Here is an 18,407-nt window from a genome sequence, read left to right on the forward strand (position 1 = left end):
CCAGGTTTCCTTCTCCAGAATGCAAGGCAGCGCTTACTGCCAGCAGAGCCCTGTGCTGACATGGTCACACAGCTCCAGAGCACTTCCTGGAAGAGCCACGAGCACTCATGGAGCAAGCGAAACCCAAGAATTTACACGAGACTCCATGGGAAACAATTTTGGGATGATCTTTACTCTGAGACAGAGAGACCGAGTCCCACACATCCCTAAATATCTTTTTTGATAGAGAGCCTAGAAACCAGTTAGAAGACAACACTACCAGAGGAGGTAAGGCTAAAAAGAAGGTAACACAGTAGTTGGGAAAAAGACAAAGGAGGTGAATGCTGGATAGTGGTAAGGTTTAGCTCTTTTCTCAGCATTACTGGGCAACTTCAGTAAGACTGGACTTGGTATCTCCTTTTTCCACAGGCTTTAAATAGATGCTTTATTGTATTCCATTATTGCCATTTCATGTAATACCACTGCAGAAGCCTGTCTGAAACTATACACGAACAGCAAATGTTCACAGAGCAGAGGCAATACTTGAGAAAATTCCTCCCTGCTTTGTCTCCCCTCTCCCAGCTGCACTGTTCCCACTCAAAAGACCCAGGCAGGCCTCCTGCTGCTCCACAGGAGCCACGCTCACACGGCAGCTCGTGGCTGCAGCACGCTGCCAGTTATGTGTGCGCTCATCTGATGCGTTCCCAGTCTCCTGTGCTGCCTAGGGCAATCCTTAACCGATTGGTTACAGGTCTCTTGCTGGCAATTTTCCACTCAACAGCCTACCTCAGCGATCCACCTGTTTGGACTGTGTGCTATAGTGAGCAGTCCTGTGAGAAAAGCAGCTTAAACATACATCTAAGTAACCACTGATCCAGAGAACGCACTTCCACTCCCCTCTGCCCAGGGCCATTCCCCTGTATATCTGGCAGCCTGCAAAATCTAACACCCTGTAAAGGTCCCACACATTGTTCCAACCCAAAACATTAATGCACTTGGTTTTGTTAAATCTCGAGTAATTTCTATAGGCCCTCAGCCTTCAAGGGGCAATGCTGCCACCGTTGAGGGAGTCCCATGACCCCAAGCATTTGACAGTGACTACACCAAAGCACGAGGTGGCTATTTCACCAGGAGGATGGAAAATGGCAAGCTTGAGCCCTTGTGGCCTGCCCCAGCCTTCCCCCAGTATCAGCTAAACTCCAGCAAAACCCACCAACTTCAGCAGAGGTTATTTATATTGACTTAGTGCAGATCAGGACTTCCAACCTCTCACCAGGGAAAAACATTCTACCTTTCCCCAGCAGAAGGAACTCCACCACCACCAGCAGTTTGAAAAGACAACAGGCCCTAGTCACTGAGGTATTCAGATGAGCCGGAGGCACGCCTGTCACAAACTCACACCCTCTTCAAATGTCACATCAAGCAGCAAGGAAAAGGGCAGGAAAAGGCTACCTTGTGATGGGAGGCTTCACCCATGTCTAGAAGCTGGGTAATCCGGGGCCGCCTCATCTCCCGGGTGCTGGCCAGCCTCTGCTTGGTGGTAAGAGACATCTCCTTCAGGAAGGCAGAGGGAGTCAGCTGAAATGCAAAACACCAGCAAGAGCTATAGAAATGCCTTTCTGCAGAAAGACTTTCTTGTTCAAGTGCCACTGATGAGTAATTTGTGATCACAGCCACTAGGATAGTCCTGGAAGTCCCGTAAATTACCTGCTGAAATATTTAACATCAGTAAATTAATGATATAGAGCGGAATACACACGCTCTAAGCAAGTGGCTCTGTCCCATTAGCTTCTCCTTCATGAGGTGATGTGACATGTTTGGGGATTTCTGCTCTTCGGGTATTTGTTCCCTCTTGAGTTTTGCTGGATTGAGCCAGAGACCTTTGAAGAGAGCGGGGAGGAGTTATCAGAAATCCCCTAACTCCACCCTTGCACAGTGCTCACAGCCAACACGCAGGTGGAGATGGCACTGCTGGGTGAGTCAGAGGAAAGCAGAAAAGCAGTGTTGTGCCAAGACTGAGGTGGAGAGGAATGGGTCCAAGTTTTCGTTATTTCTTTTCCATTAGCACTTGTTTTCTCTCTGTTCTGGCCTCACAGACCCCTCCACAGAAGGATACAGAGATGTCTCCTTGACAGAGCCTCAGCACTGGGTCACCTCCAGTGAAGGGAGCTCCAGCCAGCAAAGGGGACAGTTGTGGGTGGGAAGGAGGAATCGCCCTGAATCCACTGCTGTTTGCAGGGCTGCATCTGTGCTCCACACAGGACACGAGATACCATGAAACAACTCTTTTGGAAGCTATTCTATCTGGGACAGCCGTGTCCTGTCAAGACTCCAGGCGGTTTGAGCAGCCCACCACATGCCCAGCTGCCCAGCGGTGTGGCCAGAGCAGCACTGGCAGGTATGCCCACGTGACAGAAGATGTTACTGCCCACACAGCAAAGAGGACGGAAGGAAGCACGTTTGTGCTTCAGCTGTTCCCGTGCAATGCCCAGTAATTCCTTTATCTCGGCTCCACTGGCACGTTCAGGCAAGACCCTGACCCTGAAGCAACACAGTCCACCCCCCACTGCACCATGACAGCCCCCTCCAACAGAAGCACAGCAGCAAAGAGGTGGGGAGGTGGTGCCTGGCTCCACAGCACCCTGACAACAGGAGGGGAAGGCAGAGGAGGGACAGGGGCAGCTTCCAGCCTTAACCCAGCTCCTACCCAGCCCCCAGCAGGTACTTACAGGCACACGCTGCTCTGCCTCTCTGACCAGCTTCGGATAACGACGTACTGCCACCTTACTCTGGAGTCCATCAGCCATTCTGGAGGATCCCATGGACCGATGAATCTTCCTAGTGGCCATGACTAGGCAAACCTGGCAGGTGTAACAATGAGACTTTGAAAATCTAGAGTCCCATTCACAGCAGACCCAAAGGATACACCTGTGTCTCCAGGCTGTGGCATCCTTCCTAGCGGAGAACATAAGGCCACCCCACACTGTTTCATGATTAGACCATATTTAAGTGGCAGAGTTAAGATTCATAGAAGTAAAACTCCATAAAAATATTCCCTGAACCAAAAAAGCTTTTTGCTGTGGGTGCAGTCCCACGAGCCACAACTATTTCTTTTCATGAACTTCATCTGTCAGCTGACAGTGAGATGCACCAAGGGTCCCTTCCAAGGGTCTGCTGGAGAGTCCCCAGCTCCAAATACTATCATTTACTGCTGTGGCTCCTGCCTTAAGTATTTACAGCACCATTTTCCCCTTCCCAGCATCCGATCTCTGCTATCCTGGCTTGCCAACTTTGCATCTCCCTTTTTTATTTACTCTTTTTCTGGCATCTGGACCACATTTCATAGAATCGTTTAGGCTGGAAAAGACCTTTAAGATCATCAAGTGAAACTGTAGACCTAGCACTGCCAAGCCCACCACTCCTTTCCCTGGACGTACGCAGGAACTGCTGCTCAGAAAATCCCTACGGATTTCAAATGCAGGACTGAGGGCCCCCTACCCCGGGCACCCCCCTGCCCCAGGCACCCCCATGTCGCACAAGGGATGCCCCCAGCCCTGCGGCGTGGGGCAGGGGGGTCACCCCCCCCCCCGAACTCCTCTGCAGCCCGGGTCCCTGCTCCGCCCCGCTCCCAAGCCCCCCCCCGCCTGCCCGTGGCTGAGCCACCCGACAGCACCAGCACCCAGAGCCGCCCTCTGGCTTTCGGCCGGGAAGGGGACGCAGACACCGCTCCCCAGCATCCCCCACCTCTCCCTCTCTGCAGGGGCTGTGGGGACACACTCACAGGAGGATCCCCGATGCCAGACAGGCTGTTGTCCCCGTTGCCAGGGCAACTGGGCATCCCGGCACTGGGCAGCCCCAACACTGCCATGGCAACGGCGAGGACACAATGGGGGGCGGGGGGGACAGCTCTGTGACACAGGGGCAGAGGGGACAGGGATGCTCAGCACCAAAAGCACCCAGTGAGCACAGCAAGCAGGCCCTGAAACCACCTCCAGCACACCCGCCCGGCTCCAGCACAGCCGCAGCCCCGGATGCGTTACCCCGGCACGGGGAAGCGGCTACAGACAGTCCCTTGCTGACCCCGTTCCACTCTCTGACCCAGTCCTGGGCCTCACCATGCCTGGAGATGGAAAGTTCTCAGACAGACCCCCCCTCTCACAGAGCTCCCTGCCCAGGTACACAGGTGCAGCTGAGACAGGGAAGTCGAGGGAGGACCAAGTCTCTTCCGGGTTTCTTCCCAATGAACCGGGCTTATCGGTTCCAAGAAGGCTTGCAAGCCAGCCACAAAAGGAAGCATCAGCCATCTGTCCCCAGGGGAGACCAACGCTTTCAAAAAGAGAGCCCAGAAGCTGAAATTTCACCACTGAGGTGAAACGGGTGGTGAAATATCACCACGAGGATGTACGGAGTTTATATTGCTGCCCCCTCTCCACTCCTGAGGTTGGACATACCCATCTCTGCTCCCTCAGGGACCAACAAGCCCCTCTTCCCTTGCCAACACTCTCTCTGCCCCATGAGCTCCCCTCTGCTTTCCTGCACAATATCCAACTGTCACCAGTAAGCTCAGCTTGGAGCCATCATTCCCAAATCACACTTGGCTCTCAGCTGGCTTCCTGCGTTTCTGACTCCAAGAGGACACATGTGGAGCAGCCCAGGGCGTGGAGAGGGGATCACACTGACACACCGCCCAGCACAGAAGCAACCCAGCCCCCTCAGCACTTCAGACAAGCCACCCTCCTCCATCCTAGCAGGGTCTGACCGAAGCAGGCTGCTGGCCCTGCTCTCTTCAGAGGCACAGGGAACTGTTGGTTCATGCAGGGAGCCGCTCTACAGGGCTGAAAATCCTTCCCCCATCCCCTGGAAAATGCTGCTGACAGCTCTCATCCTCCTGCAGAAACACATGAGCATACAGCCAAGGGCAGCAGCAGGCGTGTGGCATTATTAACCTCTCTCTTGCTGCAGTGCCAGAAGGACAGCCTGCATCCCCCCACAGCCCTGCTGCAGGCTCCGAGACAAAGCCCCAGCAAAGGCACTGCCCAGCTTCTGGACACCAGGACCAGAGCCACTGGGGGGTGACACAGGCACATCAGAAACATCTTTCCTGGCATCAGTGCTGCACTCACCAGATCGAACCCACAGAGTAACTGGGCACAGCTGGTGTCTTGCAGAGGACACGGAGCTGCAGCAAAGGCAAAGACAAGGGCTGCAGTGAGGCCCCAGGGAGAGGAGGGCACTGCTGGCACAGACAGTTTACACCATCCGTGGGAGCATTCCCTTCCCCCGTTTTAACCCATGAAGGAAGAACTCCAGTGCTCAACGAAGGGACTGACTGCGACACTCAAACTCTTTTAGATGCTATCAAAAGGTCTCCTACCAAATAACTGCAGTGAGATCACTTACCCAACTGCATCATCATGAAGTTCCAATCATGAATTCCCCAACGGGCAGTCCATAATCCTCTCTAATCCAAGCAGGGTTTGTACTTGTTTTCTTCTGAGAAAGAAGGGAAATAAAGTTGGCTCCTTTTAACCATGTTTGTCCTGCCTTCCCCTGAGCAATGCAATCCCATATTGCAGGGGAGAACATTGATCTTTTTGGTAGCACACACCTCAACACACAGCCCTGGGTTTGCTTTCTCCCTTTTTATTCCCATGTTCGGAATCAATTTTTTTCCTCACTTTCTGTTTATTTTACATCTCACTTCCAAACCCTGAGCTGGTTCTCTACTCCTTTTCTAAATCAAGACAGTATCTCAAATGCCTACATTTTGCACACCCTGACATTAGCGGTGCAACCATGAAATCCAAAAAGAGTAAACTCGTTTTTCCCCACTGCTTTTTGAAACAAAGCAAAGTCCTTGGCCCCAACAAATGTAATGCCTCTTAGCTTTTCTTTTTCTGTAATACTATGAAACCATTAAATCCAGCCAGCTGTCTTTGTGTAAATGCAGAAGAAAATTTACAAGCCTCAAGAAGTTAATCACAGCTCAAGGGGAATCTCTGACATGGAGGTTAGCAAGGCAGTAACTGTGAGGCTGTGACTGCCAGGAGACAATGCCACAGGAAGATGGGTCCATTCTGGATGGAGGTTCAGGCCTGACTCAGCAGGGTACTGCCCTTAGGCATCTCAGCCTAAACAAGAAAGTGGACAGTTGTCAAGGGCACTGATCACCTACACAGTTACAGGATGCTTCGATAGTTCTGGGGCTCACTCTACCTTAATCCCAACTCTCCTGGCCTTGTGTTTCCTCTGGCAGCTAAAAACCACCTAAGTCCCCACCATATTGAGGGCAGAAACATGCTGCAGTACCAGCGCACTGTAGGAGCAGGGCTTAGTGGCCTTCACAGTCACAGAGGCAGAGCAGGGGTCAGTCTCTCCTCCTCCACACCCAGCTCTTCTCCTCAGCTGGCAGGGTCCTGCCAGGGCACTCTCCATCCCACCCAGTGCCACGGGGCACCACAGGCTGGGGAGCACCAGGCCCTCCTCTCCTCCACCCAAGGAGGGCACAGAGCCTCCTTCAGAGCCCAAGCACATGGCAGCTCTCTACCACTGGACATCTCATGCATTTAAAACCATGGCAATACCCGAGCACCCACAGCCCAGCAAGATCCTCCCATGGTCAGCTCCAAGGACCACGCTAAATGCCACAAGTGGTCCTTCCCTCCAACTTCTCCAGGACAAGAAAAAAAACAATGTGCTTTACCTGGTCCACCACAGCTTGGTTGGCATTTGCAGCTTCTGGCATCACTTGGCAGCTCCATTTGCAGTGGGACAGGTCTCCTTGGCTCCTGGTTTCACAGCAAATTGGTCATCCAAAGCCCCAGCAGGTCCAGTACCTCTCCTGCAGGGCACTTGCAAACACCAACATCTGGTTCTGTGATTTGAAGTAAAGGAGAGGAAGATTAGAAAAAACAAGAGTTGTAAGTGGGACACAGGGAAGGGACAAACCCAGCCTGTGACATGCATTTCAGCCTCAGCCCACAGGAGCCCCAGGCACAGTCACAGCAGCTACAAAGCGTGTTCAGAAGCAGTTCTGGGAAAGGAGCAGCTTGCTTTCTTTATGCCTTGTGAAGCACTGAAGGGACAAGCTGGTCTCCTTGCCACTGCCAGGCCACTGGCTGCAGCTCCCTGCAGCACACGGGCTGTGCCAAGAGGTGCTGGGGCAGCCTGAAGGCACCAGCTCTGCTGGGGGAGGAAGTTACAATGTGAGCAGGCATCAAGAAAAAAGGCAAAGTGGAATGTGGCTTTACCTGCTCTGGGCAGTTGCCTTCATAGGCTTAATACAACCACACAACAGCCACAATTGCTGAGTTTGAACTCAAGCAAAATCCCAAAGCAATTGCTGGATTAGTCAAATATTTGACTGCATTTGTATCCGAAAGTCTTTTGCCACAAAAACTGGGCGTTTTGTTAAAGAACAGCCACACAGAGGCCGTCCTGGGCTGGAACCTGAGCCAGGGCTTTATGATTTTTAAACAGGGCACCTAGTGCACCCCACAAAAGAGCCTCTGCTCTCTGCCGTGGAAGTACTGTCAGACTCCACAGCTTTGACATGATTGAGGTCTGCATGCTGACTCCCAGCACATCACATTTTGGCAGTGGGAGCAGAGGGGTAGGTTTTCATTTTCAACATAGACATCATCCAAGCTGAACTGTTAAACCAGCTCCTCGGGTTCTTCCTTTGAACCTCTTCCCATCCTTCACACATCCCAAGAACTACCATGAATCAAAGAGCCAGGAACAAAACCAGCCCCAAACATCTGCAGATTCTCCTTGAGAGAAACCTTCCCACTCATGAAAAAACAGCTCTGTAATAAGCATACGGCCTCAAAAGCAGAGGGGAAAACCCTTCAAAACACAAAGCAGGAGTGGAGCCACTTGTGAAATCAGACCGGTTGATCAGAAACGCTGATCGGTCTGTGCAGGGAGCACCAAAGGCCTGAAAGAATGAATCTGCCAAGCCACTGATATCATTTAAAACAGCTGGGATTTTAGAAGACAAGACAGTAGCCACATTAAAAAACAAAAAATGAGGATAAAAAAATTAAAAGATAAAAGCTAACCCAACCTCACTTATGCATATGGATATCTGTGTTATGTGATCCAATGAATATGTATATCCACACTCTAGAAGTTTCTGGTAAAATGTGCTGTTGGGGTGCAAGCTTTGTGGAGAAATCCCCTTGCACCCCGGCACCGGAGTAAACATACCTGCTGTATAACTCTCTCTGAGTTGTAGAGTCTGTTTCTGCAAATCAACAGCTGCCTGCCTCCTGCCTTGGCCACCCACCTAAAAACCTTGAAGAGGAAAATGGAAGGGCACCAAGCACCCAGCTGGTGCCTTCAGCCCTCAGCATCCTCCATCTCTGAAGAAAAACAGAGCAGGGCAAGTAAAATCATGTCCAGGCACCAGGACCTTCTAGAGGCATCCATCAGCTGAACTTCTGACTGAGAAACAAATATCTAGGGTTTCCCTTTAGCACAGCCTCAAGGCACATACCTTCTTTTAACCCTCCCTGGCTGTTGCTCCCACCTTTTTAATCAGGAACTGGATGCTGATTTCTCCCAGACAGGTTCACAGTACCTCGCTGGGATGAACGCAGAAAGATGGCTTCTGTTTAATTTTCCTATCACTAGAAGACAGAGGTTTCCAAACCTGTTTGGAAACTTTTTTTTTTTTCCCTGTCTGGTCTCACCAGCACTGGGAACTCCTTTTACAAATGGTATCTCATTAAAATACATCTGGGATTAACCAAGCCAGCTACATCACACCTTCCCAAGGAATAGCTGGGCTGCAGGGGAGCTGATGAACCTCCTTATGGAGCAGATCTGGGTAACTAGCCCAGCAAGGAGACTGCTCAGGAAGCCTCCTTGTGAGTAACACTTCTTCTCCATGAGCAAGAGCAGTGACAGCTTTGCAGGCTGACTCTGGGAGGCTCCAGCTGCTGGCACAACACAGCTCCCTCCTCTGCTGGTATGCAAGCCCTCCCTCCCCAGGCAGAGGCAGCAGATGAGGTAGCCAACCTCCCTTCAGACAGGACATCTGAGTCTATAATGGCACCTTCCATCCCTGGGCTTAGCTTCCTTCCTCTCCACAGCTCAGAGAGCTTTTCTGCCTCGTTGGACACACTGGTCCCTCCCTGCCCTGAACTCAGGAGAGGGCCTGGGGAGGTCGGACTGGCCCCTCCATGATTTCAAGCTTGCTGGGCTGTATCTCTGTGCAATCCACAGTCCGTGCACATAAGGGCAGCCCTTTTTTTAGTCTCTCTGGCAAAGTGAGCTGAAAAGCAGCTGGGGAGAAGCATTCACTTGGGACAGTCAGATTTCTCCTTCCCAGCGAGCAGCATTTGCAGGGCAGCAGACAAACTGGCTGACATTTGCCGAGAGCTCTGAAGGCACACAACCCTCCAGAAATGCCCATCATTAGTCCTGCTGTTCTTGGCCCACAAAGCTTGTCTGTCTCTCACAAAAGCTACGACACAAAAGCACAACCCTTGCACACATCCTGTCTCCCTACGCTCCTCCTCCTTGACTTAACTGTCCCCTTGAGCCCACAGAAAAATTTCGAGGCCTAGAAACACCTGGTATGAAATGAAAACAAAGGTCAGATATCAAGTGCAACCCCTCCTGGAGATGCACGCCCAACAAGAAACGCTCTCTCATCATGGTCATAATCCAGGTAAGCCTGAAACAGCTGCTCTTGAGGAAAGAAGCAGTACAAGGAGCTCCTCCCCAGCACATCGCTCCCAGAGCTCTGCTTGGTCCCCGGGCCGGGCAGGGGCTGCTGCCAGCATGGGCTCCCTGCCTTCTCAAATTCCCCCCTCGACATTCCCACTTGCCCCAGGTCTATGTACAGGTTCATCTGGACACTTCACAGCAACAGCAGCTGTTTTTCCAGTCAAATAAATTCATCTAGAAGAGAAAAGGCAGCTAGCGTCTGCTCCCTGGCACAGCTTGCAGCAGACAGCAATACTGATACATTTCTTCATGTTTTCTAATGCTTTTTCTCTTCCCTTCACTCCTCGTAAAGCAGACTGCATGGGTCATCAGCAGGATCAGGCACAGAAACATGGAAAAATTTAGGAGGAAGAGATTTTGGATGTCTCTGGTCCAACCCCTCTGCACAAAACAGACAATTTCAAAGTTCAAACAGATTGTGCAGGGATGTGTCCAGCAGTGTGAAACATCTCCCAGGATGGAGATTCCCCACCTCTCTGGATCACAATAAACTTTTACCTGCCTTTTAAGTTACCAGACGTTTGTCCTCAGCTACAGCACAGGCTCCAAGAGATACTGTGTGTTGTGACCCTGCAGCCTTTGTTCTGGAAGTGAACCTCAGCACGTGCCTTCAAAGTCCTTGGCTCCTGGAAAAGAAGAGAAAGTCTCCTGGTTTGAGTGGGTTTTTGTTTTTAAGTAGCCATCTGCTGAGACCAAAATGCCAGTTGCTTCATACCAAGGATAAAAGCCAAAGCCAGCGTACAGCAGAAAGGCAGGGAGGTCATCGACCTTGTGCATAGGAGTGCCAGATGTGCCATGGACCAATAATCCCATGGAAATAAAAGGTACCACTTGCCTTTAAATATGGGTGATTGCAACAAATTGGTGCAGACTTGTGTCTGCTCCAAGTACTTTAAAGTGCTAACGTCTGCCCCGGGGCCTTTTCAGTAAGAAGCCCTTGGAGACACAGGCTGCCAGACTTGTGCCAGCCAGAAGAGGAGAGGGCAGCATGTCAGTGATTCTGGCTGAACTGGCTCTCGTCACAAAGTCGGGAGGAAGAGATTCATTTTTTTGGTGCTACATCTCTTTGTGCTTCTCTTTCCTGGAAAAACTAAAGGTGATGGTTGGAGCAGTGACACAGACAGGGCACGTCCCAGTCTCAGTCAGGGTCACCTACGTTATAGGAATGGTAAGGTCTGGTCCCCCAACACCACCCGGAGCTCCCTGCAGTGGTAGGAGGGCGTTAACTGGGAAGGGACGATGCCTGTTCCACTTCCTGGTCTGTCAGCTGAGTACAGACAGAGCAAGTCAGAGATGGACATCCAGACAGACAGTTGCTTGGACAAACCAAAGTGGTTCAGCCAGAAAATACTGAAGAGAGGCCAGAGTCCCAAACAACCTGATAGTAGAGCATGTGGTAAATGGGCTGATGGGAAGGAAAGGAGGAAAAGGGTTCCTGAAGCCCCCAAGGCCCACGGGGCAGGAAAAGTCAGAAAGCAGGCAGCATTCCTGAGAGTCAGGCCAGCTGTAAGTGAGCCCAGCTCATGGGCTCAGAAAAGCAGAGCTGTAACTCGTACTGAGTGCCAAGATCTCCTCAGCTAAGGTATGTCAAACACTCGATAAAACAGCAGTTCTGGCTTGGGTTTTTTTTCCCACTAGATGAATAATCTTTTCTATCGCGATGCAGTCAGGAACCCAACTCCAATGTGGCTGGGACAGCCTTTCCTCTGATCAGGAACCTGGAAATCTCAGCTCAGCCACTCACAAGTTTCTCGCTCGCAGGGAGACTGCTTATAACAGCACAGTAGACTAAACACAACAAGCAGTCACTGCAAAAATCAAGGCAAACCCAGAGCTGCTGCTTGCCAGCAGAGCATTTTAGTTGAGGGAGCAGAGCAAAGGATCCTCCTTTCACTGATCCCTTGAAAGTATGCAACTGCTTTCCATCACTCATTGCCACCCAGACTGAGAAGGCTGAAGGGGTTCAGTTCTTCCTGCAGTCAGGGCCAAATAACGGGCACTTGTCACCACACATCTGCACTTGGGACTTGTCCACATCTGACTGACACAACCACTGCAACAACACAGCGCAGCACCCAAAGTCTGTCCTCACACTTGATAACCACACCTAGAGGGCACAGCTCATGGAACAGCAGGGCCAACCCTGAAACAGAGATCTGCCCAGGGCATGGGGGAGAACAGGGAGGAAGATGCAGGGCTGGAAGCACTGGGTTCCTGAAGCTAACAGCAGCACGGATGCAATCTAGACAAAAAGCTCTGCCTGCTGCATTCCCGTTGAGTAATTAGTGGGAGGTTTAGCTTTCTGTATTTGTAAGGTTGTCCTGTACCTTGCTAGAGGGGTATGTCTCGTGCAGATCTGCAGTAGGGGATGTCCCAGTTCACTCAGCCCTGGCAAATCAAAGCTGTATCCTAAGGACAGAAAGCAGAGCTGAGCTGAGAGATGGGACCACTGTGAAAGCCACTGCCTGACGTCCAGGACAGAAGAGCAGAGGTCTCCAGTCTCCATCACAAGGGGCCACTCCCAAAGTGCCTCCTACCTTCTGGTCAGTAAAGCCGTAACTTACAGACCGGTGACATCTTTGAGAAAGGGTCCGAAACCTCCACTACGAACAGCAGACGAGCCCCAGATGTCTTCAGCACAGGGTTGGCTGGATTATTCACAGCCAGGGAATCAGCTAAATGCAGTTTAACTCATTTGCCTGTTTAATCCAGAGCACTTTTAAATCCCCATAGATTGATCCAAGGTGCCAGAGGTATTTTAACCCTTGAGACCCCAAGACGCTAAACACTGGTTAAGAAAGCAATTTTAAATGTACAAATCGAATTTCCTTCAGTGTTTCAGTAACTGTGAATGAACTCCTCATCCATCCTGGCTACCAGCTCTTGCTACAATGAGGATTCATTCGGCTCCATCTTGCTTAAAATACTGAGCTGAATCAGCAGATCCTGTCCTGGAGGAACAGGTGACCCTGCCCTGAACCTCTGTGCATCACGCAGCCCCAATCTGCTGCTGCAGATTAAGGGCCAGAAGCAAAACACAAACAGGACAAAGAATAAACTGACGAACTGCTGGATTTGGAGGCCTGGTATCCCCCTCCCAAAAGACACATCCAAAGACACCTGGGCTAAAGGATTGTTCCTTCAAGTACAAGAGGTATTACAGTAAACCCCCTTCTTTTCTCTGGGATTTGGTCACCAGAGAGCTGCCCACCAGCCCCTGGACAGACGAGCACACATCCTAATTAAAGGCAACATGTAAAAGCACAAAGCAACAAAAGTAGAGATTCATTGGTGGCATCTGGCAAGTGACAAAGATACAGCAGCTTTTGGTAACAATTCTTTGAAGGGAAAGCCAGAGTTGATAGGCATCCCCGCTGGAAGGCTCTTACAGAGGAGAGTGTTAAACAGCGTCAACTGGCAGGTTTAAGCATTGTCTGGGAAATGTCAAACACTGTCAAGACACCACAGAGCTCTCTGCAGCCAAGCCCCAGCGAGGGACTCCTGTGGGCTCATCTCTGAGAACACAGACCGATGGGCCACCAGCCCTGCCGACAGAAAACACCTTATTAGCAGCTGGTGCAGAGAGTACAGCGCCCTCAAAACAACCAAACCAGCCAGGTCAGCCCACCCAGACACCCAGCATCTCCCCGCAGTACCTGCAGCCACATCTGCAGCCCAGCCCTGCTGTCAGGATCCTCTCGGACTGGTCGGGTCAGCGGTCCCAGCCTTCCAAACCCCGGCCTTCTGGGAGCTGCACTCAGTCCAGCCCAGGCAAAAAAGATGAAGACACCCCTTAACTCGATTTGGAGACTTCCAGGAATTCTCCCACCTCAGGGAAAAGGAAATGGAACGAAAATTTTTGTTCAGTTTTTCCAAAGCAAAATAAAACCCAACCACTGCAGCAGCGAGACAGCTGTCCCAGGAGTAGAGATCTTCAAAGCTCTGAAATAAATAGTCTTGCCTCTGGCTTCCAGCTGCATGGGATTGCTTTATAGCATCTTACACAAAACCCACAATAAAATACCTCCGACAAGTTACCAAAGAAACAGCATTAAGGTTGTCCATGGGATTAGGCATTGGCCTCCAAACCCCGTGTTCTTTGGTACCTTCAGCAAACGGCCAGCTCTGATTCAGCCCTCGGTTGGTTTCTGAAAGGGTGACAAAAGCAGCTTCAGCAAGATCAGAGTCAGACCACAAAATCTGCTTCCTTTAGAGATCAGGCCCTGCTGTCTCTGAGCAGCTCAGATCCCCCAACAGCCGCTGGGCCTGCAGGAACTGAACAGCTCGAGTCTGACCAGGGGACGAGGCAAAGCCTGGGGAAGAAGGCCAGCTGTGAAACAGTTTGACAGAGAAGAGGGGAGAGAGAAAATGTGGGGCAATAGAGCTTCCGAAGGAGATTAAAAGAATCAGGGCTTCATGAACCCAATCCATGAACTAGAGGTTTTGTATCTGTACAGATGTTACTGTACTCGGAATGGTAGAACACTAAAATCCACTGCCCAGGGGGAACAGAGAAGCTTTGGAGATGAGCACAGAGCACAGCGCTGCCAACTCTTTAACAGCCAGCAGAGCACACCTCCTCCCGGGGGGGGCAGCTCTAACTGCCACACTGCTGCCCAGGGAGGACAGGGGAGGAGAGTCAGGACAGCTGCAAAAAGTTCATGAGACTTCTCAAAGGGGAAAAAAAGGAAAGAGAAAATAACCAAGATCTTTTTACCAGGCTGTCTGTGACACGAGCCATCAAAACATGAGAGTGGGTGATGGACAGCTGGGGAGAACAGTCAGGATTCGACAAAATAGTTCAGACAGCATGAAATCAGAATGACAATGAACATTCATAAAAAAAATCTCTTAGTATTTGGCTTTGCCCGAGAGGTACCTCTGTGTCACAGGGTAAATATCCCATTCCGCTGCCCAGAGTCAGATTTATTCCAACAGAGAATTATTCCACTAACCAAGGGCTTTTCTACACAATAATTCCCCACACAGTCAAACTACAGTTTCAGGCACATCCCATTGCCTGCCCAGGATGGAATCCCCCAAGTGCGACTGTTCCCAATTCCATTTTTCCTGTAGGAAACAATGGGATAGAGAGGAATGTGTGCAGGCACTTCAGCAATGCACACAGCCGAACCACACAGGAACAGATGGTGTGATGTGGAAGATGGTGAGACAGAAGCAAGACCTCTGGGGTTGTCAGCTGCCACTTCAACACCTGGTAATGGCACAAGTAGCAGAGGAAATTCTAACTGCTTTTAATATATCAAGAAATACCTGCTACTTGCCTGAGGTTTAGAGTGGAAAATCCCTTTATAACACAAAATTAAACTTCATGGTGTCCTGGTGACCCTGTGTGACCCCTCTTCAAACAGATCACCATTCTGAAACCTCTCAGCTGCTTCTCCTGTGACACTGAACACCTGACAAACTCTCTCACTGCCAGTGGTGCTGCTGCCTCTCCTGATCCATCACATTTTCATCACCACCTTCAGATGCCTGTTGCTCAGCAAGGTCAGTGAAGGATGAAGGAAAACAGGACCATGACAACAGTAACCAGAGCAGGGTATTCAAGAACTGACAGCAGAGCTCTGAAACAGAAGGCACAGACAGCAAGGCATTACTGTGCACAAGCTTTCACAGTGCAGACGCAGTATAGACAGGGTGAGAATCAGCTCCCCAGCTCTGGAAAACCCAATCCCCTCAGCAGCAGCACTACTGACACCTGCAAGCTTCCTTCCTTAAGTTCTAAGGACAGAGGAGCATCCCCTGGATCCAGATGCAGCCCCCCTCTGAGTACTGCCATTCTGAGGTGTTGCATTTTTCATATCGATCAGCAATTACTTATAAAACAAGATTTCAGTTAACTGTCCTAAAACATAAAACAACAACTGGAATTGCCTCAAAAGGTCGATCAGACGAGCCAGCTCCACCTGCTGCATGGCCTCCCCTGCCCACCACACACAAAGCTCAAGCCCTCCCCAGCCTGTCCCAGCCAGCGCCCCAGGAAGGTGCTGTCAGACCTCTCGGCTCCCCTGACAGCCCCCCGGCCAGCTCCCCGGCACAGGGCACACACCGGCTGCAGGCCACCAGCCAGCCTTAGGGACAGGGAGTCACTTCAGGAAAACTCACATTTTCCCCAAAGACCAGGTTCTGCTCCAAACCCGAGCGACCGCCACGAGCCCACAGCACCCTGCCTCTCCGCAGCACCCGAGGGGTGCAAACCCCGACCCGGAGCAGACGCCAGCCCTGTCCCACCTGCTTCACACGGCATCCCTGCAGCCACAGGCACCTCCTGAAAGGGGGGAACCTGCAAGAGCAGTTTCTAAATGTGTTTCCATGAAGACCAGGCAGTTACAGAAAACAGATTTCACAAGGACAAAACCAGGGAAAAGGAGGAGGAGGAAGTCGGTCTGCCTGCCTACATGAAATGGGGATGAGAACAAGCAGAGATGCAGGGCACAGCAGAACTGAACAGGAGCTTGAAGGTGACAGGAAGAAAAAACAGGCAAGATGAACTACACTGGTGCTCTGGACAGGAGACTTATTTTGTTTAAATCTTGATTAATTCTTCCTTATCAATTATTCTGATGATTAATTCTATTTCCACACAGGCATTTTGTCAACATTTAAGAAGATGCACAGGAGACCCCAGGAGAAGCCCCAACACTCACCTAGGAACGAGGTGACGATCTGCAGACTGACAGCACATCGGGCGGGACAAGCTTGAAAAGAAACACGGTGGCAACCAGTTACATCACGTTTACAGCAACCCACAGCCACAGGCAGTGAAAAGCGACTATTTCATGCAGAGCTGGTGCAGAGCAGAGAGGTGGAGGTGAAGGAGCAGCTGAAGGGGGAGGCTGAAGCAGTGCCACCCACAGCAGGAGCTCTGCCGGCTGTTTGCAGGCTCAGAGCAAGTGGTGCTGCCGGATTTCCCAACCAGAAGCACTCCCAGGATCCCAGCACACAGAAACTTGTCCTTTAATTACTTTTCAATTACTTCTTCATTCTGCTCTGCCTGCAGATGTCAAGAGATACTTTTCTGAAAGCGGAGCAGGTCGTTCCAACTTGAAACAAACAGGATTTTTTTTTTTTGGGAAAGGTGCAAATTAGAAGCTCAGCTCAGAAACTGAACTTTGTCCAGAAAGCCAGAGGAGCAGCAGGGCTCTGCAAAGGGGCTGGGCTCCAGCACACCCCCCTGCTCACCCCCCCACATCTCTCCCAGCACCTCCGAGCTGGGAAAAACTGTCCCACAGCCCGAAGGCAAGAGCCCGCCTGGGCCAGCTCTCGCCCTCGGGCTTAATGCCGGTTTGTGATCAGCACCTCTTGGCTCTGGTGACTGGCACCCTCTGAAGCACCACTCTGAGGGGTTTCATCAGTCTGAACCCACCCAGCCCAAATCACCACACAGAGCAGAAAATATGAAATGTGTCACTGCTTTCACACTTGTAGTAAAAATAAAGGGCTAAAATTCACTTTCCCTGGGGTAACCCGACAGATAAACCCCGCAGACACAACAGACCCTTACAGACAGCAAAACCCACCAAGTTCAAGGTAAAAGGACAAGCACAGTCACACATCAGAATGTCTGAACAGCCCCAACTGTGACAACAAACCTTTTTCTTGAAAAAAAATTCAGAACCATGAAAAATTAATTGGGTTTTTAGACCAAAGCTTTCCCTTCCCCAGCGATCCCACCACCCCCTCCAGGGAAATCGGCCCCAGCCCCTGCACTCACCCACTGCTAGGCCGGGGACACCACCTCTAGTGATGGCTCTGGGGCTGGTGCTGGTTCTGGTGCCACCTTTGCAGGAGAAAAATTCCTTCAGCCATCCAGAACAAAGCGAGTGTTTTAAAAGGAGGAATTCCCACTTGCTGGGTGAACCAAACCTCTGCCTGGAACATCCCTCAGTGCAGACCCCAGAGAGCTGGAGGACCTCCTGCCTAGGCTGCCCCACTGCAGACCATAGAGCCCTGGCAGACTGTCAGCAGGAAGTAGGCCCTGTGGGGGCCAGGGGGATCCCCGGGGGGGCTCCAGCACGTTGTCCCCTCCCAGCACCTGCCCACACTCCTGCCTGTGCCGTGAGGGGGGATTGGGGACCTGGGGGGATTATTGGGGGTGTGTTATTGGGATTCTGTGGGAGTTGTGGGGGTTATTGGGGCCCTGGGGGGGTTATCTGGGTCCTAGAGGGAGTGTAATGGAGTCGGGGGGGGGTGGGGTCCTGGAGGGGTTTGGGAGGGTTATTGGGGTCCTCGGGGGGGGGTCTTGTGGGAGATATTGGTGTCCGAGGGGGGGGGGAATGGGGACATCCTGGAGGGAGTTCTGGGGCAGATATTGGGGTTCTGGGGGTGTCTTGAGGGAGGTATTTGGGTCTGGGGGAGGGTCTTGGTGCTTGGGGGGTGTTATTGGGGTACTGGGGGTCTCCTGGGGGGGCTAATGGGGCTTCAGGGAGTCCTAGGGGTGGGTTGGTAGGGTCCCGGGCAGATATTTGGGGTTTTGGGGGGTAAAATGGCGAACTGGGGGGCCATTAGGATCTGGGGGGGGGGGGTACTAATGAGGTTGGGGAGGGTTGGGGGGGCTGAGGGTGTTTTGGAGGGACCTGGGGGTGGCAAATGCAGTTTGGGTGGGATGCAGGGGGGATTTGGGATTCCTTGGGGTCCCAGGGGTACCTGTGTCCCATCCCCCCCCG

The 18,407-nt window shown here is 51.5% G+C and overlaps 1 protein-coding gene across 1 annotated transcript in view; it reads right to left on the reverse strand.

Moving 5' to 3' along the window:
• Nucleotides 1–18,407, reverse strand: part of LOC141951429 (hydrocephalus-inducing protein homolog) — a 123,917-nt gene that overhangs the window by 96,608 nt on the left and 8,902 nt on the right. Inside the window, exon 6 of the mRNA XM_074887648.1 lies at nucleotides 1,432–1,557. Within this exon, the coding sequence (XP_074743749.1) occupies nucleotides 1,432–1,557 (126 nt within the window). The remainder of the gene's footprint in view (nucleotides 1–1,431; nucleotides 1,558–18,407) is intronic.

This window comes from Strix uralensis, chromosome 17, assembly GCF_047716275.1.
Source record: "Strix uralensis isolate ZFMK-TIS-50842 chromosome 17, bStrUra1, whole genome shotgun sequence".
Taxonomy (NCBI): domain Eukaryota; kingdom Metazoa; phylum Chordata; class Aves; order Strigiformes; family Strigidae; genus Strix; species Strix uralensis.